Source organism: Engystomops pustulosus, chromosome 1 (genome assembly GCF_040894005.1).
Source record: "Engystomops pustulosus chromosome 1, aEngPut4.maternal, whole genome shotgun sequence".
NCBI classification, from domain to species: Eukaryota; Metazoa; Chordata; class Amphibia; order Anura; family Leptodactylidae; genus Engystomops; species Engystomops pustulosus.
The window spans coordinates 12,784,679-12,808,377 of NC_092411.1; the positions used below are offsets into that span (position 1 = coordinate 12,784,679).

A 23,699-nucleotide genomic window follows, 5' to 3' on the forward strand; every position below is an offset into this window, starting at 1 on the left:
CTGCGGCTTGTCTCCGCTCGCAGCTTACGTCAGCATAATCCAAGATGGCGATGTCCATGGAGCGGCAGCATCTCCGAGCTCTCCCCGGGCTCTGCTGCTTACTGCTGGCCTCCTGGCTGAGCGGTGCCCGGGCTGAGGCAGAGCAGACGCCTCCGCACCGCAGGTTCGAGTATAAATACAGCTTCAAGGGCCCCTACCTGGTGCAGGCGGATGGGACTGTGCCATTCTGGCTCCACACCGGCAGTGAGTATGAGGAGGATGCCCTGGCAGGGGGCACAACTCTTATAAGTGGCCCAAAGTCTCATCATCACTTATCCGCACCGGGAAAAGCTGGGTGACAACTCATCTGTGCTGCTACAGTTCACATATGGGCTGTCACCCAGCTTTCCCAGAATCCTGCAAGTAAATCTGCACAGTTATACACAAATATAAACCACCTTCTGGCAGCAGTGCCATACAGGGACCTGGGAAAGCTGGGTGATTGCTCACAGGTGTGATATCACTTAACTTTGCCATAGTCCTGAATGTCAAATCTGTGTAAATAGAAAGTCATTGATAAAATAGCCCCCTACTCATGTGTTCACATATGACCAGTCCTTTCTGGGAGCTAGGAAAGATGTGTGGCAGCCTAGGTATGTAGTAATAGTTCACAGATGGGAAGTCACTCAACTGTCCCATAGCCATGAATGGTAAAGCTGTGTAGATATGCGGTAATCGATAATAAGCTAGCCCCCTGCTCATGTGTTCACATATGACCAGTCCTTTCTGGGAGCTAGGAAAGATGTGTGACAGCCTAGGTATGTAGTAATAGTTCACAGATGGGAAGTCACTCAACTTTCCCATAGTCCTGAGTGGTAAAGCTGTCTAGATATGCAGTTATTTATATAACCTAGTCCCCTGTTCTTGTGTTCAGATATGACCAGTCCTCTCTGGGACCTGGGAAAGTTGTGTGACAGCCTATGTGTGTAATTATAGTTCACAGATGGGAAGTCGCTCAACTTTCTATAGTCCTGAATGCTAAAGCTGTGTAGATATGCCGTAATCAATAATAAACCAAGTGTTTGGATATAGCTTTGCCTTTCTGGGACCTGGGAAAGCTGTGTGACACCCTATGTATTCAATGATTGGTCACAGATGGGATATATATCAACTTACCCATAGTCCTGAACATCATATATGCAGTACTAGGTTAGTAGTGATCTATCCCTTAGCTCAATTTTTCAGACATAACCTGGCCTTTCTGGGATTTGGGAAAGCTGTGTGACAGTCTGTGTATGCAGTTGTAGGTCATACGTAGGATTTCACTCAACTTTTCCGTAGTGCTCAATGGTAAAGCTGTGTAGACATGAGTAATCGATACAAATCTAGCCCTCTACTCAAGTGTTTGGGTGTCACCATGCCTTTCTGGGACTTGGGAAAGCTGTATTCAATTATTTCTTGCGTGCGAGATGCCACTCAACCTCCTGAATATCACAGCTGTGCAGGCATGCATTTATAGATGCATCAATGCTTCAATTTTTCATATATATACTTGCCTTTCTGGTACTTGGGAAAGCTGTGTGGCAGTCTATGTATGTAATTATAGCTCTCAGATGGGTTGCGTATCTTAAATATGGAATACAAAGCCACATATCAATGTCACTCAACTTTCCCATAGTCCTGAGAGCAGGTCTACATAGTTCTGCAGTATGTCTTCTCAATAATAATATTGCGGGTCCATTTTGGACTATTGCTGCACATTTGTCGGTCAGGACTATGGAAAAGCTGAGTGACATCCCATCTATTATTGATTGTCATGTTGGCAGGCTTGTCTTGAACCACAAATCATGCAATATCAGGGCCAAGGAAAGCTTTGCCGGTTGACTGTATTACATACTATAATTATGCAGTGTAGAGGCCAGGAAAAGCTGGGTGGAAGCCTAGTTATTGCAGATCACAGACAGAATGTCACCCAACTTTCTCATAGTCCTGAATGACTAACTTGCTTAATTATGAAGTAGTCAATCCCTCTGCTTTGTTATTGGTTTATAGCTTTTCCATGAGAAAGCTGGGTGACGTGATCTTTACACAAAGGTGGGATGTCACCCAGCTTTCCTTTACTCCTGATGAACAGATCTTCAATGTTATATAGCAGCACAGGTCCTGCTGGTTATTTTGCCATTCAGGGGGCTGGAATAGCGGTGTGTGGATATGGAACCTCCCTCCGCGCCTGCAGCTTACATTTCGCTGCAGGGTTTCCATGTCTCCACTTTCATTGTGATCCGGCCAAGAATTTAGAACTGCGAATCTTAAAGGGGCGGTCCACTGCATACACCCCTGCCCGTCCCATAGAGCGGAGATCATTAGGGCTTCATTCACGCAGGAAACTTTTTAGCCCCTGTTGTGATCAGTGGGGGTACCACTGGTCCCCAAAGTGTTTTTAGGGGGGAGATCCCCCTTTATATCCTAAAATGATCTGCTTGCTGTCAGTGAATGGAAACAAGCTGTCAAGGTTTTTTATGGATGTGATACAATTGTAACAAATCCTCAGCTGTAAGAAGTATCACATTTGGAGAACGCTCTGGGCGATGGTACCTTCCGATACCAGGTGTGCCCCATGCCATTACCCATTGGGTGTCACATGGGGCTCATTGTTACATTGTGTCACGGGGGGAGTGTCTGGACTGGATACAATTGTAACAAACTCACTTCTATTCCTCTTCACACCATTCTGTGATACTCCCAAAAGCTTAAAGGGAACCTGTCATCAGGTTTTACCACATTAAACTCCCTGTCCCTCAGGTCACGGATGAAATGTACTTTTAAGAATTCTTTTCACCCATAAAAAAATCTATTCCAAAGTCATGTGACGTCTCCAGGAGTCAGAGCCTCCGTGGGCCCCTTTGCAGTGAACTCACTTGGCAGTCTTGTGTTCCCTAAAATATTCCCTAGTTTATCATCCCAAACAGCCCCCTTATGGTTATTTCATATAACACAAACCCCCCACCCCCACTTCATGGATTTTTTTATATGCAGCCTTATGTGGGCCCCCCCAGCAGCCCTGGACCCCGGCACTTGCCCAGGTATGCCCTGTGCTGGTGCCGGCCCTGCAGAAGTCATATTTTACCTGAGATGAGTCAATTTTATAGACAGCAGAGGGGTAGAGTCACTTCAGACGCCATTATCTTCTGTTCTATAGCTCCTAGAAGCATGCTGCTGGTGTCGTTTTAAAGATAAGAATCTCACCTTACAACAGTAAGGTGTGATGTGGTTCTATGATCTGCATAACATAGTTAAAGATCCAATTACTATTTCTTTATCTGCAGCTCACATATGTCTTTACCTGCCCATATTTCTGTCCCTGTAGATCACAGAACCACAATCCTGGTGTGATCTGTAAGATGAGATTCTTATCTTTTAAAATCAGCAGCAGATTCGAGGTGCTATGCAATTGGATCTGATGTAAAGCTCCTCTTTCAGCCTTTAAACTTGACTCGTCTCTGGCAAAACGGCTGCAGAATTTATGTGGGTGTTGCAGAATTCATGAAACTTCTGTGCCGAATCTGCAGTATGTGAAGAGTTTGGTGAACCTCCCCTTTAACCCCCTACGTGTATATTTGTCGTTGCTGGAGATGGTTTAGTAATGAGAGTTATGTGGTGATAGGATCCTGTGTGAGCGACACGTCACGTTACAGCCCCCCCCACCCCCTCTGGGTATCTGATAAACCTCCTCGTGCTGATGTGGCCTTGTAGCCGGGGCCATGTCCTAATATTTGTACTGTGCGAATGGGTGAACTTTGTCAGCAGGAAATGGTGATGGAAACCTGTAGTAACAGATGTCACCGTGTCCTGTGTGTAACAGAACCGGCAGGGGAACCCAATACCCCAGCGCTGGATCCTTGCATCCCATCAATGCTTTAATATTGCCTTGGATATCCAGCTATGGCAGAACCACAACTCCCAGCAAGCCAATGACTTTAGGCCATTGAACTCTGACTTCTTGAATAGTCAGTACTGCTTAGTTGGATCCTCCAGTTCCTGCTCTTGCCGATCCCTACTGACTTTGTATTAGAGTAAAGTTGTAAAAAAGTACTTGAAGATCCGGCTGCACGATCCGGCTGCACGATCCGGCTGCACGATCCGGCTGCACGATCCGGCTGCACGATCCGGCTGCACGATCCGGCTGCACGATCCGGCTGCACGATCCGGCACTTAGAAGATGCACATTTTTGCATGGAGCTAAAGTCCTAAATTTTTGGTAAAACCTCTTTTGCAGGGTGACACATTTTTACAGTGTTGAGGGGTATAGAGTATCTTACAGCTCAGCATAAACCAGCCAGGAAAAATACCCTAATACCGGGTGCATAAATGATGTGTATAGAGGGTCTTCTTACTTGAAATTACACAAATTTTGTCATTTCCTTGTAGACGCCATCCCCAGCGCAGACCAAATTCGGATCACACCTTCACTCAAGAGTCAGAAAGGCTCCGTCTGGACAAAGTCGGCCCCGAGCTTTGAGAACTGGGAAGTAAAAGTGACTTTCCGGGTAACGGGACGTGGAAGGATCGGTGCTGACGGTCTGGTGTGTATTATGGCTTAGTTGACTCGACCGGGGAGCTGAGATGCGGGGAGCTGAAATGCGGGGAGCTGGAGACCCTGCTGCTGCCTTCGATAGTATAGCAGAAGTAATGTCAGGATTTGCAGAGCACAGCACTTGAATATTTCCAGCCTTTCATAGTCAGGGAGTAGAGTGCAGGAGATATCTAAGCACTGTGCTCAGCAAGTTCTGACACTCCTATACTATTGAATGCAGGAGCAGATGGGTAAGGCATGACTTGGTACAACCCCTTTTAAGGCTTTGGATGCTTTCTACCCCATCCACATGGATCTAATAGGAAATCTGATGCTTCTGGAAGCCGGGTGCATTGGGTTGAATGGTAGATGCAGCAGGACAGCCCGCTATGTGCAGGTGTTATGCAGACTCTACAGCACCATCATTTTTGGGAAATTATTAATGGAGACTATTTAGAAACATTTTAAATGCTTCTTCTGCCCCGCAGAAAACTCCTGTCGTTTAGCATTTTTAGCCTCTAAAGGGGAAACACCACGACAGGAATGTATCTACTAGTCACATCACTGGGGATCACCTATAAAGAGCCTTGCTCAGCTCTGGGGCTTCAATCCTTCCCCCTATTGTTGATGTTATAGCATGCAGTGCTGTGTGTGCCGCCCCCCTCTATAACATGTCCTCTCTCTCACAGGCTATATGGTACACGGCAGGCCAGGGGCTGGATGGTAATGTGTACGGAGCCGCTGACTTGTGGAACGGAGTTGGAATTTTCTTTGACTCGTTCGACAACGACGGGAAGGTTAGTTACGTTCTGCACTTTGATTTAATTTATCTGCACTCGTTCCAAAGTACACACTGGGCAAATCTGTTTACTTAACTACTGAGCGTTTCATCAGACCGTACACTGCCATTGTCCCGTGAAATATGACATTTGTCTGGGCTTACTATGGCGTGAAATTCACTCATATATTACACCGGCACTTAGTAAGAGAAGGCGTTGCTCTAACCAGTATGGCTGCTGTACACAGTGACTTCACCAGCAGCAGAATAGTGAGTGCAGCTCTGGGGTATAATACAGGATGTAACTCAGGATCAGTACAGGATAAGTAATGTCATGTATGTACATAGTGACTGCACCAGCAGCAGAATAGTGAGTACAGCTCTGGAGTATAATACAGGATGTAACTCAGGATCAGTACAGGATAAGTAATGGCATGTATGTACACAGTGACTGCACCAGCAGCAGAATAGTGAGTGCAGCTCTGGTGTATAATACAGGATGTAACTCAGGATCAGTATAGGATAAGTAATGTCATGTATGTACACAGTGACTGCACCAGCAGCAGAATAGTGAGTGCAGCTCTGGGGTATAATACAGGATGTAACTCAGGATCAGTACAGGATAAGTAATGTCATGTATGTACACAGTGACTGCACCAGCAGCAGAATAGTGAGTGCAGCTCTGGGGTATAATACAGGATGTAACTCAGGATCAGTACAGGATAAGTAATGTCATGTATGTACACAGTGACTGCACCAGCAGCAGAATAGTGAGTGCAGCTCTGGAGTATAATACAGGATACAGAAGTTGTTGTCCGCATACAGACTAATATGATCATCTCATGTGATGAGATTCAACCTTTAGTTAAAACCTCCCTAATGTGTTTCACTTGCAATGACTGTAGTGAAGACCCCCAGGGATCATGAGAATGGGGTCCCTTGTACGCTGCACATGCACTGTTGCTATTCTCTATTGCAGTGATGGAGGCAGCTGAGCGCAGTCATCGGCTGCTACCATTAGTTACATAGACAGTGAGTGGAGCGGGGGAGCGGGTGCCTGACCTGCCGCTGTAATGATGTTGGTTACAATAGACCCCATGTGGATAGGGGATCATTTGTTGATACTGATTTGGCAGCTCTGTGCAGCGCTGCGTAATATGTGCGTGCGCTATATAAATATAGAATTATTATTATTATTACAATAGGCTGGAATACTCCTGACTCAGGGGAGATGAGGTGGTTTATTACGGCTTCTATCGCTCTGAATCAGCAGGCAGTGAATGGAAGCAGATGCAGAGCGATTACCAGGTGATCGCTGATGTAGCATCAAAAACAGCATTGACCAAAAAAAAAAAAATCCCTTCTGCGCCATTTTCTTTTGGGCTCTGTTTTTATGGCTTTTTACTGTGCATCCCAAATGACACTTCCCCTTTCATCCTTGGGGTCACAGCGATGCCAAATTTATACAGGTTTTATTCGGTTTTAATAGATTTTTTTTTAAAAAACTATTCGAACCTTTGGTACGAAAAAAAGGCCTTGTTTTGCCATGTTCTCCTAATAATAACTTTTACATACTCAACGGAGCTGTGTAAGATGGCAAAAAAGTGGCACTTCAGACATAATTGTATTTGCAGACCCCCTAGGGTACTTTAACCCTTGGAGGTCTGATAATTCCTACTATAAACTGAATAAACTATATACTACATGGTGGATTTACTGATGATCTGTTACAGTGTGCCACCGACACACTATAGAAATGACAAGCCCTGGAGTCCCGTACAGACTGCAGATGGTCGTCACTCCCAGATAACATCACAGGGAGCAACGCTCCCACCCACATGCTGACGCTTATGGTAGGTGTTTGCTGCATAATGCAGCAAACACCCAGTATGTTTTAAGAGATTGCAGCAAATGAGCCCCCTTCAAACATCCTTAACGGCACCGTGACTTACTATTACATCACATGACATTAAAGGGATTTGCCCATGAAAGAAAGTTCTCAAATTTTTAATTCCCTTGTGATGATTACACAATAAAGACTTTGTGCATTTTTAACTCCTTATAATTTACAGTTTTGCTCAGTTTTATTGCTGTTGTTGCTCCTATCACCCAGTCATGGTCAGTGTAAGATTTGGCAGCATAGGGGGCATTAGCTGAGCAGACACTTCATGATGCCCCTGTGCTTTGAGATTCTGTTTGCTGAGAATGTGCTTAGATTATCAGGCTACAGGGTTTATCTACACTTTCATTTATCAAGCTAATAAGGTTGTTGGAGCAGCACTGTGACTAACTGGATTCAATCCAACGTGGGTGCAGGCTTCAGAAGAGCCGACTCAAGATCTTCCAAATGCAAACTCCAAAGAAGGGAAGCAGCACTCCAAAGTAAATAGAAAATATTGGTTCCACTGGTGGTGAATACTACATTTCGGCTAACTCTATGTAGCCATTCTCAAGCACTTGAGAATAGCTACATAGAGTTAGCCGAAACGTAGTATTCACCACTGGTGGAATAAATATTACTTTGGAGTGCTGCTTCCCTTCTTTGGAGTTTACACTTTCATTTATCTTCTGAACATTCTACTAGTGTCTGACACCTAGGAAAAGAGATGAGACAAATCAGTGTCAAGAGATAGTTATAAGACACAATGACACACTCAGCTCTGCTACCAATAAAACACACAGTCAGCACTGCTATATGCCTCCCTCCCCTGGATCCAGAGCTTACCTTGTCTGTAGAGCTGCTGCTGCCTCTCCCCCTGCAATACAAGAGAAGTCAGAGGAATCTGCCCCATCATGGTCAGGAGTTAATGGTCGTATCCAGGAGCAACCAAAGTGTAAACCCCAGGACTGATGGGGACGGGTTGTAATTATATCTGTGAAATGCTGGATTTTTTGTTAATTATGGTGAATTGGTGAATGTGTTATTTTGTTATCCTGAGTACATTTAATAATCTTCTTTTCATGGGAATTAAAACAAAAAAATGGTAGAAATGTAACTTTTAGCCAAAATTAAACTAGAAGTTAAGAAATAATAAGACTGTGGACAGAAGGTGTAAGCTCCTACCCGGCCCCTATTCCGTCTATAGAATAACTACAGGACAGGTCGCTGCGGCTCAGGTTTCGGGTTCTGTGAGATTGGGGCAGAGGCTGGCACACACGTGTGTATGAAGGGCGGAGGTGGAGGAACAACCCAGTAATCAGATCAATACCCTGAGGGGTTGGCACATGGGCATTAACTCTTCACCAGCCGCTGTTAGTGGGTTTTTTGCTCCATTGCTACATTTGTTTTCTCTGCTTCCAGATTGTAACCTCCAAATTTTTAGAACCTGTTGCTCTTCTCTGCTCCAAAGTCAGAATGACAGAAGGTGGACGTACAACTTAAGGCAAACCAATCTCTCTGCATTGTATTGATCCGGACTGACCTGAGCCCTACTGCCCCCTACGATTAGGTCAGGGCCCTAACCAGACCACAAGCCATTGTCTGTATTAGATCAATTACATATTTTTTAATGGGGCGACACCCAACCTCATGCGATCAATACAAGCCTAGGGATCTATTCACACCTGCGACTGATGTGTTATAAACTGCAGCATGTAATAGTCCTGCCTGGATTTCACCGATTGCTCAAAGAATATTCTGTAAAGATTTGTGAAAAACTGATACCGGAGATAAGCGCTACAATAGTTACAGGATATAGGAACAAGGTTTAATAGTTATTTGCCCAAATTCTAGACTTCTAAACACTGGAGTCTACGCAAGCGCTAAGGGTTAATTAACATCTAGGGTGCGGTTCTGTCATTGCTGTTAGAATACACGGATTTAGTAAAATTTAGTAAAATAACATCCTGACATTTGGTGGTTACAGTGATCTCATCTGTCCTATCCTTGACCCACCACCCAAATATAGGATGTGATACATTGTACAATATCACTATTCTCTATAGTAAGTCATCATAACATTACCATCATTTGTTAGCTTTTCCTCCACCGCTGCAGGGTATAACTGTACCAGCCGTGTGACAATGTATCAGTAATGTATACCTGATCATTCATACCAGCAGAGGATTTCTGCAAGTTCATGTTCATCCGGTGTTATACTCCAGAGCTGCGCTCACAATTCTGCTGCTGGTGCAGTCGCTGTGTACATACATGGCATTACTTATCCTGTGCTGATCCTGAGTTACATCCTGTATTATACTCCAGAGCTGCGCTCACTATTCTGCTGCTGGTGCAGTCACTGTGTACATACATGACATTACTTATCCTGTACTGATCCTGAGTTACATCTTGTATTATACCCCAGAGCTGCACTCACTATTCTGCTGCTGGTGCAATCACTGTGTACATACATGACATTACTTATCCTGTACTGATCCTGAGTTACATCCTGTATTATACCCCAGAGCTGCACTCACTATTCTGCTGCTGGTGCAGTCACTGTGTACATACATGACATTACTTATCCTGTACTGATCCTGAGTTACATCCTGTATTATACCCCAGAGCTGCACTCACTATTCTGCTGCTGGTGCGGTCACTGTGTACATACATGACATTACTTATCCTGTACTGATCCTGAGTTACATCCTGTATTATACTCCAGAGCTGCACTCACTATTCTGCTGCTGGTGCAGTCACTGTGTACATACATGACATTACTTATCCTGTACTGATCCTGAGTTACATCCTGTATTATACTCCAGAGCTGCACTCACTATTCTGCTGCTGGTGCAGTCACTGTGTACATACATGACATTACTTATCCTGTACTGATCCTGAGTTACATCCTGTATTATACCCCAGAGCTGCACTCGCTATTCTGCTGCTGGTGCAGTCACTGTGTACATACACAACATTACTTATCCTGTACTGATCCTGAGTTACATCCTGTATTATACTCCAGAGATGCACTCACTATTCTGCTGCTGGTGCAGTCACTGTGTACATACATGACATTACTTATCCTGTACTGATCCTGAGCTACATCCTGTATTATACCCCAGAGCTGCACTCACTATCTGCTGCTGGTGCAGTCACTGTGTACATACATGACATTACTTATCCTGTACTGATCCTGAGTTACATCCTGTATTATACTCCAGAGCTGCACTCACTATTCTGCTGCTGGTGCAGTCACTGTGTACATACATGACATTACTTATCCTGTACTTGCCATGTTCTGGTTTCCCGCTCCAATGTCCTTGTTCCTCCTGGTCTGGAGGTGCGGAGGATCCTGTGGTCGGCCGCTGCAGCAGTGATATTCTGGTTCTTGCTGCTGTCGCTGTTGAGGACAATGGGTCCCTGCGGTGGTTGTGGGATCCTCTCCACCTCTCTTTGGGATTCAGATCTTACATAGACTGGAGCTTCTGCACAGGAACAAGAAGCCAGAACAAGATTAGTACATCCTATATTATTCCTCCTCCATGCTCCAACCTACCAGGGGTTTTCCAGTTCGCTCAATGAAATGCAACAGTCAACCGGTTCCAAAATGTAAAACTCTGTGTTCTCAGGATTACATTTGTTTTCTTTTTTCCCTCTTTCCATTTTTTTAGAAAAATAATCCGGTGATTTTGGTAGTCGGTAATAATGGGAAGCTGGTGTACGACCATCAGAAGTAAGTCCCGGCTTTACTTGGGGTCTTTTTAATGATGAAGCGTTAACAATTAAGGTTTATGTGACAAAAAATGCAACTGGGGGGGTGTAGGATCGATCACAATCCAAACATCAAGTGTGAACTGGTGCTAAGCTGGATACATCACTAGTCAGAACCAGACTCCTGCTCTTGTGTTCAGTGGGGGGGTCCTAGTCCCCATCACTTACACTGGGGACAGCCCCTTTAAACAAGGATATTCCCATTCATTTATATCAAGAATCAGAGTTCCTGGACTAGTTGTACTAGTTATGTAAAAAAGTTCTGTATCTTCCCCCAGTGATGGCACGACACAAGCGCTGGCGTCCTGTCAGAGGGACTTCCGTAACAAGCCATACCCTGTGCGGGCCCGGATCACCTACTACCAGAAGACGCTGACAGTGAGTATCTCTGCCTCCCACATATCCGTGTCCTGGGAGATGCCCCACTAATTTATCTACTTGTTCACTGATCGCCTTCTTTATTCTTCTCCTAGGTAATGATTAACAACGGCTTCACCCCCGACAAGGAGGACTATGAGTTCTGTGCCAAAGTGAACAACATGATACTGCCCCAGCAAGGCTTCTTCGGGATATCAGCGGCCACCGGAGGCCTCGCAGGTCAGAGATAAGTCTCCTATTGAAAACATAAAGTGACAAGTGTAATACACGTTACACTACAGGTATCAGTGCCCCGGTCATGTGATGTACACACGGGTGTAATACACGGTACACTACAGGTATCGGTGTCCCCGGTCATGTGATGTACACACGGGGGTAATACACGTTACACTACAGGTATCGGTGTCCCCGGTCATGTGATGTACACACGGGTGTAATACACGGTACACTACAGGTATCAGTGTCCCAGGTCATGTGATGTACACACGGGGGTAATACACGTTACACTACAGGTATCAGTGTCCCCGGTCATGTGATGTACACACGGGTGTAATACACGTTACACTACAGGTATCGGTGTCCCAGTCATGTGATGTACACACGGGGGTAATACACGTTACACTACAGGTATCAGTGTCCCCGGTCATGTGATGTACACACGGGTGTAATACACGTTACACTACAGGTATCGGTGTCCCAGTCATGTGATGTACACACGGGGGTAATACACGTTACACTACAGGTATCAGTGTCCCAGTCATGTGATGTACACACGGGGGTAATACACGTTACACTACAGGTATCGGTGTCCCGGTCATGTGATGTACACACAGGTGTAATACACGTTACACTACAGGTATCGGTGTCCCGGTCATGTGATGTACACACGGGTGTAATACACGTTACACTACAGGTATCGGTGTCTCGGTCATGTGATGTACACACGGGTGTAATACACGTTACACTACAAGTATCAGTGTCCCGGTCATGTGATGTACACACGGGTGTAATACACGTTACACTACAGGTATCGGTGTCCCAGTCATGTGATGTACACACGGGGGTAATACACGTTACACTACAGGTATCGGTGTCCCGGTCATGTGATGTACACACGGGTGTAATACACGTTACACTACAGGTATCAGTGTCCCAGTCATGTGATGTACACACGGGGGTAATACACGTTACACTACAGGTATCGGTGTCCCGGTCATGTGATGTACACACGGGTGTAATACACGTTACACTACAGGTATCGGTGTCCCAGTCATGTGATGTACACACGGGGGTAATACACGTTACACTACAGGTATCAGTGTCCCCGGTCATGTGATGTACACACGGGTGTAATACACGTTACACTACAGGTATCGGTGTCCCAGTCATGTGATGTACACACGGGGGTAATACACGTTACACTACAGGTATCAGTGTCCCAGTCATGTGATGTACACACGGGGGTAATACACGTTACACTACAGGTATCGGTGTCCCGGTCATGTGATGTACACACGGGTGTAATACACGGTACACTACAGGTATCGGTGTCCCGGTCATGTGATGTACACACAGGGGTAATACACGTTACACTACAGGTATCAGTGTCCCGGTCATGTGATGTACACACGGGTGTAATACACGGTACACTACAGGTATCAGTGTCCCCGGTCATGTGATGTACACACGGGTGTAATACACGGTACACTACAGGTATCGGTGTCCCGGTCATGTGATGTACACACGGGTGTAATACACGGTACACTACAGGTATCAGTGTCCCGGGCATGTGATGTACACACGGGTGTAATACACGGTACACTACAGGTATCGGTGTCCCGGTCATGTGATGTACACACGGGGGTAATACACGTTACACTACAGGTATCGGTGTTCCGGTCATGTGATGTACACACGGGTGTAATACACGTTACACTACAGGTATCAGTGTCCCGGTCATGTGATGTACACACGGGTGTAATACACGTGGCAGATCTCCTGCTAACAACCCCTTACCTGCATCTCGGGTCGGTATCTCTGTTCCATCTTTCATCCATCTTTCTGTTTTTGCTGTTGCAGATGACCACGATGTGTTGTCATTTCTTACGTTCCAGCTGACGGAGCCCGGCAAGGATAAGGTAAGTTGTCGTGAGGATGTGCTGGTTGTGTGATAACTGTAGGGGTTCTCTGTAGTCTCCACCCGTCTATAGGTTTAGGGTTGTAGTTATAGAAAGGTAACTATATTTGTCATTCAGCTTCCTGCAGATGGGGACATCCCCAAAGAGGAGAAGGACAAGTACCAGGAGGAGTTTGATAACTTCCAACAAGAGCTGGAGAAGAGGAAAGATGAATACAATAAAGAGCACCCGGAGCTGACGGAGCATCCAGGCATGTATAAACCAGCACTCCTATATACACCTTAAAGGGGTTGACCACCAATACAAAACTTTACCAGGGAGAGCATAAGACCCTAATAGGGTCACACATTGTCCCACTGGCTTCTGGGGGATGGAGGAGGTAAGTGCACTCATTTATATGTATGCAAAGTTACATGGTGGGTGGATGAGTGGTGGAGTGCAGCACAGGGGCAGCAGGTCATTCTCTTGGTAGTGGGGAGACATCCACACGATGTGTGCCCGCCATACTGTAGCACGTTGGGCACACGTAGTCACCCGGGAGAGGAGGAACGCTCACCCCCCGCCCCTCTCCATAGCGATAATGGCGCACGGCGCCATATTCCAGGTAAATATAGGACATGTCCTATCTTTCTCCCGGCTACAGAACGGTACGGTGTCGCACATGTGCTGCACCACACCGCTCCCATACGGCACCGTGCGCCCATTGCCGTGTATACGTCCCCCATACGCCCGTGTGAATGTAGCCCAAGGCTGAGAACCTGAGACACACTCCAAAAAAACTAAAATAAAGTAGTAACCTTCTTTTTATTTCCCCCGCTCTAGTGGACGACATGTTTGAGTCTGTAAATGATCGGGAGCTCCGGCAGATCTTCGAAGGCCAGAACCGCATTCACCTGGAAATCAAACAGCTGAACCGGCAACTGGACATGATACTGGATGAGCAGCGCAGATACGTGAACGCGGTCACTGAGGAAATATCCAAGAGGGCAGCAGGAGGCGCTGCAGAAAACACGCTGCCGGTACAGGGCTATTTACATGGAATGGGATGAGACTATTATCTGCATTGCGGTCCCGGCCTAAACATGACCTATACATGGGACCGTACCTGCACATGATGAGCCTCCTCCCCTCTCCATAGACTTCTGTGTAATCAATGAGCTTCCGTCTTGCTGTTAGCAAGATGCAATTTCAGAGAGAAACAGGAGGCAGGATGATGAGAAGAGGTGGAGAAGGAAGTAATTTCCCCTGATGAGTTATTCTGCAATTTCTTATAGGCGCTTGTTATATTCATTTTTGCAAAGTTTGTTAAAAAGGGAATAATTTGGCTCTTCATAAAGAAATCTACTATTTGCTTTTATGCATTTTGAATGCTGTAGCGACACTGACGCATAAACATATCTTGTTTTAATCCTGAACTGAGGGGTTTTGCTGAAAAAAACCGTTATAAAACTGTCGCTCCTGTGGCTTCTCCTCACCCTAATTCTGCACTGCTCCAGTCTTGTCCTGCCCAGCATAAGCAGAGAATACATCATCACTGTGTTGTCCCTGACAGGCAGAAGTAATTAAACGCTGCACCATCGCCCTCCCCCCCCCCCCCCCCAGCTGCTGTGTATGAGTCGTCCAGCTCGGTTAGATTAGTCAGGCATCTCCTGTGTATGTGGAAGTAATGTGTTTATGTACGGAAGACAGGGCACCCAGCTTGCCCAAGGTCCTGAACTTTATGGGTTTTTTTTTTTTTTTAGCAAAACTACTCAGTACAAGGATTAAACAAGATATGTTTCTGCATCAGTTTAGCTACAGCATTCTCAAGGTATGTTTGGTTCACAATGCATAAAACAAATGGTAGATTTCCTTTAAACTCAATATTTCTCTCTAGGCCTCTTCAAAGGAACTGGATGCCTTACTGAGTGGTCAGAGGGAAGTTTTCAAGCACGTCAGTGAAATGAGGTGAGGAATTTGTCATTCGTTTGACTTCTCTAAAAGGAAACCTGTCTGCATATTTCTTACATATACAGCTAGTGATGGGTTCCCATAGAGCCGTATTAGCTGTCAATTGTTTCCCCCCACATCCCCATAACATTTAAGTTTTTTTTTCATCTTGCCTGGCGTACAGCCAGATCTAGTTGGCGTTTCCTGCTTGGCCGAATCCAACAGCCCTACCTCATTACCTCATGCCTCCTCATGTGAACAGTGTGATGTCATCTAAGATCTTTTAACCACTGACAAGTGTCTACCCCTTGTATGTATCTGATCACATGAAATCACAGTAGCCTCTATGGAGTATGGGGGGGGTAGAAGTCTGATTTCATGTGATCAGATATATACATTGCATAGACGTTGCAGATGTAAAGGGACATTAGAGGACATCACTCTGGTGACATGACATGCGGTGTTGAATGGGGAGAAGGAAGCCTGGGGAGGAGCCACTTTATCTTAAAGAAGTGAAGAGTTCACTTTAATGGGGTCCTATTTAAAGGGGTTGTCCCATGAAACAAGTTAGGCCCTATGCTGTGGTATGGGCCTAACGTGCTGATCCATGGGGGTCTCGGTGATGGCACCCCCACAGATCACGAGAACGAGGGATTCGATGAGGTTCCAAGTACATCTATCCCCGAGATAGGTGGAGCTGACGGCCGTGCATGACTGTTGTGCTCCATTCATCTTTATGGAACTGACAGAGATCGCCAATCGCAGACACCTCCCCCACGGATCAGCAAGTTAGGCCCTAACCTGTTTAGTGGGAAAACCCCTTTAATGACCTACCATAATCCGCTCCATGGTGAAGACCAGCCGTCCGTCACGTGTGCAGCTCAGTCTCATTCACGTGAATGGGCATGAGCTGCAATACCAAGTCGAGCCACTCTGCAGTGCATGGCGCTGTGAAGAGATCATAGCACCTATCCCAAAGCTCAAATCTCAGACCTAAAACACCCCTTTCAAAGAACTCACCTGCAGTATCAGAACTGAACCCACGAACAGGTAATGTAGGAGCAGATCCGTAGTATCCGAGCGCGGCTTCCCCACCCCCCACCACTATGACCCGGCTGCCTCCATTGGCCGGTCACTATGTAGGTCATCTGCTCCCTGAAGATTATAATTCTTATAATTCTCTTAATATTCTTTCCCAATCTTCGTTCTAAGTCAGTCAATGAGATTTGGGGGTCTGTTATTTCTCCTTAATATGCTGGGGGCAGCTTAGCGCCATAAGTGAGCATCCTCTTACAAGTGCCGTGCGCTGCCCCTACCCCCCCCAGTAATTTCCCGGCACAGATTGCCGGATTGTTTTCTGGTGTTTTTTTTGCTGCGTTACTTAAGATTTAATAATAGAAGTTAATATCTAATATGTTTCTCCCGGGGATTTATGTATTACTAGTAAATCCGGGCATGAAGCCTATTGTCTATTTCACCACGAAAATATCTTGTAAGCTTCCCTGCGTCTCCCTGACGGCTCGCACTACTTAGGGAGGACTTCTCAGGCTTATAAAGTTCAAATGGGCCTCTATATGTACATTATAAAGGGAACCTGTCAGCAGGGAGGACCATGCAGTACCACAGTGTTATGTATTGTCAATGGAGAGACGTGTAATAAGACCTAAGAACAGTAAAATATGGATCTATGCTGCAGGATTGTAGCTTCTTTAAAGGAAAGCTACCACTTGAAGTGGCAGGTTTAAGAAGGAACTACCGAGCACCAGCTCAGGGTGAGATCAGGGTGAGTTGGTGCCGGAGCTTATTTTTGTTAGTGTTTTAAACCGCGGTATCGCGGTTTAAAACACTTTTTAAACTTTATAGCCGGCGCAGGGAGGTACACGCTCGGCGCTTACCGTGCGCGCGACCATGCGCGCGGCTACATAGGAAGTGAAGGAGAGCCGTGCGCATGGTAAGTGCCGAGCGCTTACCTCCCTGCGCCGGCTATAAAGTTTAAAAAGTGTTTTAAACCGCGATACCGCGGTTTAAAACACTAACAAAAATAAGCTCCGGCACCAGCTCACCCTGATCTCACCCTGAGCTGGTGCCCGGTATTGCCATCGGAAACCTGCCACTTCAAGTGGTAGGTTTCCTTTAAGTGTAGTGGGGACGTGTCCTCACACTGCTGTGCTCTGCGTTCTCTGAATAGGTGCACGGTGCGTCATATCACACAGAGATGTGTTTGTTTATTCCGACATCACATAATGTGCACTTGTGTGACATCACATGGCCAGGAATATAGCAAGCAGTGCACCTGTCTGACATCACATGGCCAGGGATATAGCAAGCAGTGCACCAGTGTGACATCACATGGCCAGGGATATAGCAAGCAGTGCACCTGTGTGACATCACATGACCAGGGATATAACGAGCTGTGCACCTGTGTGACATCACATGGCCAGGAATAAAGCAAGCAGTGCACCTGTGTGACATCACATGGCCAGGGATATAGCAAGCAGTGCACCTGTGTGACATCACATGACCAGGGATATAACAAGCTGTGCACCTGTGTGACATCACATGACCAGGGATATAACGAGCTGTGCACCTGTGTGACATCACATGACCGGGGATATAATGAGCTGTGCACCTGTGTGACATCACATGACCGGGGACCAGTTTATATCCACAGTAAGTAAACACTGGAGCTTCCTATAGAAGGACAGCAAGCAGAGATCTAGAAAAGTGAGGAATTGATACAGAAAGTATTTTGATAAATTTTTCATAACACAAAAATGATATTTGCTGAAAGTGGACAACCCCTTTAAGGATGTAGGACGCTGCTTATCACTAATCATTGCAGAGCGTTGCCCCAGTTTTATTTAAAGGTGATGTCGGTCTTTTGTCCCTGCGGCAGATCCCCCTCCGTCTTTCCCACCTATGAGAATCTCGGGAATAAATTCCGTTACTGGGGATTTTTTTTTTTCTTTCTCTTTTGTGTCTTTTTTTTGCCAGAAGTAGAAAAAGGATTAAAAAAAATAAATAATCCCCCCTGATGATAAATATTCCCGTTACAGACCTTAATCTCCTTAGAAACAAAACACGCAGCGTAACCGGGCGGCTGAGCGACGCGAGCATATTGATTAAGCGGCATGTCCGCGCGCTGATCCGATCACGTTACAGATCTGTGTAAGCGGCCGCCGCCCCCCGGACCCTCCGCCGGCCCCCGGATTAATTACATTGTGTCTTCTTCTTCTTCTATAGTAACAGCAGAATTATAGGGGGGGTCATCACCCGGGGAGGGGGGGGCACCATATTCCAGGACCCGGAGCGGCACATATGGGAAATGAGTTCCTCTTATGTGAAATGTAATCTTGGACCTTAGCCCTAAATCTTCTCCTTATCCTTAAGCCTCTTCATTTTCTTGCACAACTGCATTAATTTTCTTTTTGGGGGAAAAGCTTTTACATTTCTCTGGTCTCTGGCTGAAGCACAAAGGAATGTACAATACCATAAAAAAAAGACTCCGATTTAAAGGGATTGGCCAGAAATTTAATATACAGGTCTTCAGAATCTGGGATACGTAGGTGAACGTGGTGCGGGAATAGAAAGTAAGAAATTTGGGAAAAGGAGATACACAACGCCCCCACCTGGTCACAGGTTGTGTGTAGTATTGCACCTGATCCCATTGAGTGCCATAGAGCCACATAGATACATATAGTATATTATATATGGCAGCGCAGTGACTCGGTGGTTAGCTTTACAACCTTGCAGCGCTGTAGTTCTGAGTTCAAGTCTCGGGGGCCAACATCTGCAAAGAGTTTGTATGTTCTCTCTGTGTTTGTGTGGGTTTCCTCTGGGTCCTCCGGTTTCCTCCCACACTCCAAAGCATACTGGTAGGTCGATTAGATTGTGAGCCCCATTGGGGTCAGGGACTGATTTGGCAACTCGTGTGCAGCGCTGCGGAATCTGTGTGCGCCATATAAATCACTATGTGATTCTACAAGGTGGAGGTTGAACTTTACCAGTCTGTGCAGTTAATTTACTCGCTGCTTTACACACAAAACGTACATTCAACAAGGAGATTTAAGCATTGTGAATTTTCTTAAAGGAACTCTATGAGCGAAGCCTTAAGACTGGCATCCGGCAACGCTGCGGGCGCGGCCGGCTATGAGAACACGCAGCACTTCAATGACATCAAAGAACATCTGCACCTGGTGAAGAGGGACATCGAGACCCTGGTACAGAAGAACCTGGTAAGGTGGTGTTGCTCATTAGTGGATTATAATATCGGTGGTTTGGGCGATAGCCCGGGGCCGGCGATAGCCCGGGGCCCATGGCTGCCCAAACCACCCACCAAAAAGAGGAGGAGCTTCATCCATGAAATCCTCGTACATCTGTTCCTGCTCTCGATACACATGTACAAGAGCCATTTCAGGACCTTTTAAAGGTCCTCCGAAGGTCCTGAAACCACAGATTGGAAGCAGCAAAAGGGACACATCCTCCATTCACCAAGAAGCTGATTCTGGTACCAGATGTAGGAAGTGATTCTAGAAACACGATGCTGGTGCCTCTTTAAAGATAAGAATCTCATCTTTTAGTACACATCAGGCTTGTGGTTCTGAGATCTACAGAACCGGAAATGTGAGCTGCAGATAAAAATCCAGTCCAATTCTATTTCATTTCATTTTATTTTTTTTATTTGTTTTTAACTCCTTGTGATCTCCGACCTGAAATAGTTGGAGAAACGTAAGGGGCTTCAGCTCTTCAGCGCACTCCATTGTTCCAGCAGCTGTGAAGTGTGGATTGTAAACTCCGGCACAATGTGTGACCTTCTCATTCTGATGGTAAATAACAATGGTTCCTATATTTTTTTTTTGTTCTTTTCAGCCGCACGAGAAGCTGAAGTGTCCTGAGGTTGCGGTCCCCTCGTGTCTATCTACGGCGCACTTCTTTATCTTCGTAGCCGTGCAGAGCGTCTTATTCATCGGATACATCATGTACAAGTGAGAGCCGCACATTCCTCCAGCATTGTGCATAGATACATCGGATACAATGTACATTTTTCCATGAGATTCCAGCGCAGTTTATCCGTACATGTTGTGAACTTATGTATGGGGGGAGCTATAATATTGATGCAATAAAATTGCCTCTCTATGTATGTTCTAGGTTGCAGCAGGACAGTAAAAATTGTTATATTTATCCTCACACTGCTGTGCTCCTAATTCTGTTATGCTTCTGCACAGCTCCTCCCACCTCTGCTTTGAGTGACTGCTGTAGTATTCAACTAAAAAGTCTGCTACAGCTTTGGCTTGGGGGGAGGGGCTATGAAGCAGCACAGCAGTGTGAGGACACGCCCCCATTTAACTATGAGCAGCTACAGACCTGGAATGTAAATCCATATTTTACCGTTCAGTCCGGGTGATCACCATGGTCAGTATAGAACTGCAAAATATGGATTTCTATTTCTAGGATTGTTATTGCTTCTCTAAGTGCACTTGGGGTGTTCCCCTCACACAGCTGTGCTCTTTGCTCCCAGCAGCCTGTGTTTGCCATTGTCCTTGGGAAAACAATACGTGTGTGTTAGTAGCAGCATAACTATGAAATATGGATTTGCACTACAGGATTGTAGCTTCTTCAAGTGCACTGGAGGTGTGTCCTCACACTGCTGTGCTCACTGCTCCCTGCAGCCAGTGTTGGGCATTGTCCCTGGGGAGATGATAGGTGTGTGTTGTTGTTAGTAGCAGCAGAACTGGAAGTATGGATTTGCATACCAGGATTGTAGCTGCTTCTCCAAGTGCTCTGGGGGGGGGGGGGGGGGGGGGGGGGTGTCCTCACACTGCTGTGCCACTTCATAGCTCATCCTCTCTGCTCTGAGTTAAAGCTGTAGCAGACTGCTTTGAGTAACTGCCGCAGTAATCTAACAAGAAGAGGGGAGCTGCTGTGCAGAGAGTTAGGAGCACAGCAGTGTGAGGAACCGCCCCCGGAGCACTTGGAGAAGCTGCTACAATATGATGTGAATTTTTTTTTTTGCAGTTCTTTTACTGACTGTGCTGACACGATTTGATAGAATTAATGCACTTTATTAACCCTTTACTCCCGTGTTTTTTTTTTTTCCCCAGAAGTCAACAAGAAGCAGCAGCCAAAAAGTTCTTTTGATAAACGATGCCTTGTACGCGCCCTCCTCGCTGTGCCCGGCCTACGATTGTACATGAGGGACTTTAGTTTGGCTCGAATAGGTTAAATTATTGAATTTTTGAGGGGGGGGGGGGGAGAAGTGAACTTCTGTGTATTGAAGAACGCCCATAAATGCGGGGGATGGGAGGAAGAGAGAAATATTATTTTTTAAAATCTATTTTTTAAAAATTCGTCCATAGGAGCACCCGCCATCTTTCATCTCATCGCGCTAACATCCTGTACATTTTTATGTGTTTGACCCTTTATAACTCAGGGCAAAACTTTTTTTTTGTTTGTTTTTTTATCATTTTTTTTTTCCCTCCATATTCGTTGCAATGTCCTAATCCCCCCCTAAAAGTGCTGGTTTGATGTCGATTTTCTAATGGATTTTTTTTTTCTTCTGTTGCAATTTTTGATACGACATTTTGACTGAAAACCACTTAAGTCGCGTTTTTAAACGGGTTGTTTTTATAAATAAAGTTTTGTCACGTCATGACCTAAAAAAAAAAATAATAATAAACTTTGTACATTTTTGGGGGGGGCTAAAAATTTTGGGACTGTAGTGGATTAGGGCCAACGTGCTGTGGGCCCGTGATATGGTCCTAGCTTAGACTTGCATTTAAAAAAAAAAAAAAATTTTTTTTTTTTTTTTGTTCATGACTCAACAGCTTTATTTATACTAACACTCGCCAATCTCAAGTCCAGTATTAGCGAATCAGAAGTGTTACCAGTCTCTACAACTGGCGTCGGCAGATTTCAGTCACTTGTGCCAAGGGTTGGTTCCGATGACGATCCAAAGAAACCTACAAAAATGTATAATATGTGACAATGTGTGAAAAGGTCCCCCCATATTTTGGACCGGTGCTGTATGGGACTGTAATAACAGCCAGAGGTCCGGCACTAGCCCCCCCCCCCTCCCCCCCTCTTCTATAGAACATCTCTGGCTGTTATACCCTCATTATATGTGCAGTGTGAACCAACCCCACTGCCACCGAGTTGTAGATTTTTGAGTTTTTGTTTAGTTTTGAATGTCCCCGTGTTAACAAAATACTTTCTTATTTTTAACTGTTTACATTAAAAAAAATGTAAACCTCCATAGTTCTAATAGGAAATGTATACATTTTTGACCGCCTGCAACCACCACTAGGGGGAGCTCCAGAGCTTACTGTATACTGATATACATTAAAGTGGTTCTACGACCAACAATCCACAGTATAGGGGGGATTAGTGCCCAATAAACATTTAAGGGTGCCATCGGTTAGGGTAATGGTTACTTTTTGGGGTTTAAAGTGCCAATCGCACATGATGACTTGTGTGTTATTTATAGGTATGAGTTAGGGGAATTTTGGCTTCACGTTCTTCTGATTAAAGGGGAATCCAAATGATATGATTATTTATCCGATGTCCAATGAATAGCAGACGTGTCATTGGTCTTACAACCCCTTTAACCTTAAAGGAAATTTAATAATGGGTCATGATAAACCAGGGACACTTACTTATAGATCCAGGCACCGGAACTGTGGGAATCTTCCTATATTTGTTATCCATTGCCGCCTCCTTTCTAAAATCAACTTTCATAATTACGCTAATGATTATAAATAATGGGGAGGGGGCATTAACAGAGCCCCTCCATGCTTAGCTTCACAGACTGTTAAACTGTTCAGGAGCGATTCTCCCCTTCCACTGTAAGATTACAGCAGACAGAGAGAGAAGTGCTGAGGGAGCAAAAGGGTAGATGGTGAACAACCAGTGAAGCTACAGCACGGAGGGGCCTTTCTGGCTAATAAGCATAATTGTAAAAGTTGATGTTAGAAGGAAGGAGGCCATGGATAACAGATATAAGAAGATACCACAGTCCCGGTGCCTGGATCTATGAGTAATGTCCCTGGTCTATCAGGATGGATTCTGATGGTAGATTTCCTTTAAGCTCCCCCTAGTGGTGACTGCAGGAAGACAGAACTTAACTTTTTGCTTGGTGGAAGATATGAAGCTCTTTATCAGAATAACGTAAATGTAACGGTGATGAGACCATCGTCATCCATACGTCTGTCCTTGCTGCTGGATCTCCTTGTCGATGGACCTGTGGGACATGAAATATAGACCAGAACTTTGTGA

At 45.4% G+C, this 23,699-nt stretch overlaps 1 protein-coding gene across 1 annotated transcript; it reads left to right on the plus strand.

Annotated features, from left to right (window-relative positions):
• Positions 1-23,699, plus strand: LMAN1 (lectin, mannose binding 1). The gene is made up of 13 exons (XM_072133344.1): positions 1-243; positions 4,408-4,562; positions 5,242-5,349; positions 10,884-10,945; positions 11,262-11,361; positions 11,457-11,580; positions 13,441-13,499; positions 13,617-13,749; positions 14,322-14,518; positions 15,376-15,446; positions 19,519-19,663; positions 20,298-20,413; positions 21,530-23,699. Exons 1-13 carry the CDS (start codon positions 45-47, stop codon positions 21,564-21,566), a joined length of 1,506 nt encoding a protein of 501 aa, XP_071989445.1. The 5' UTR covers positions 1-44; the 3' UTR covers positions 21,567-23,699.

What these genes read in the sequence shown, in the direction of transcription:
- LMAN1 (XM_072133344.1), top strand. Translation starts at nt 45, where the DNA reads ATGGCGATGTCCATGGAGCGGCAGCATCTCCGAGCTCTCCCCGGGCTC. An exon ending in GGATCGGTGCTGACGGTCTG is followed by an intron (nt 4,563 to 5,241) that starts GTGTGTATTATG and finishes TCTCTCTCACAG; the next exon opens with GCTATATGGTACACGGCAGG. An exon ending in ATCGGATACATCATGTACAA is followed by an intron (nt 20,414 to 21,529) that starts GTGAGAGCCGCA and finishes TTTTTTCCCCAG; the next exon opens with AAGTCAACAAGAAGCAGCAG.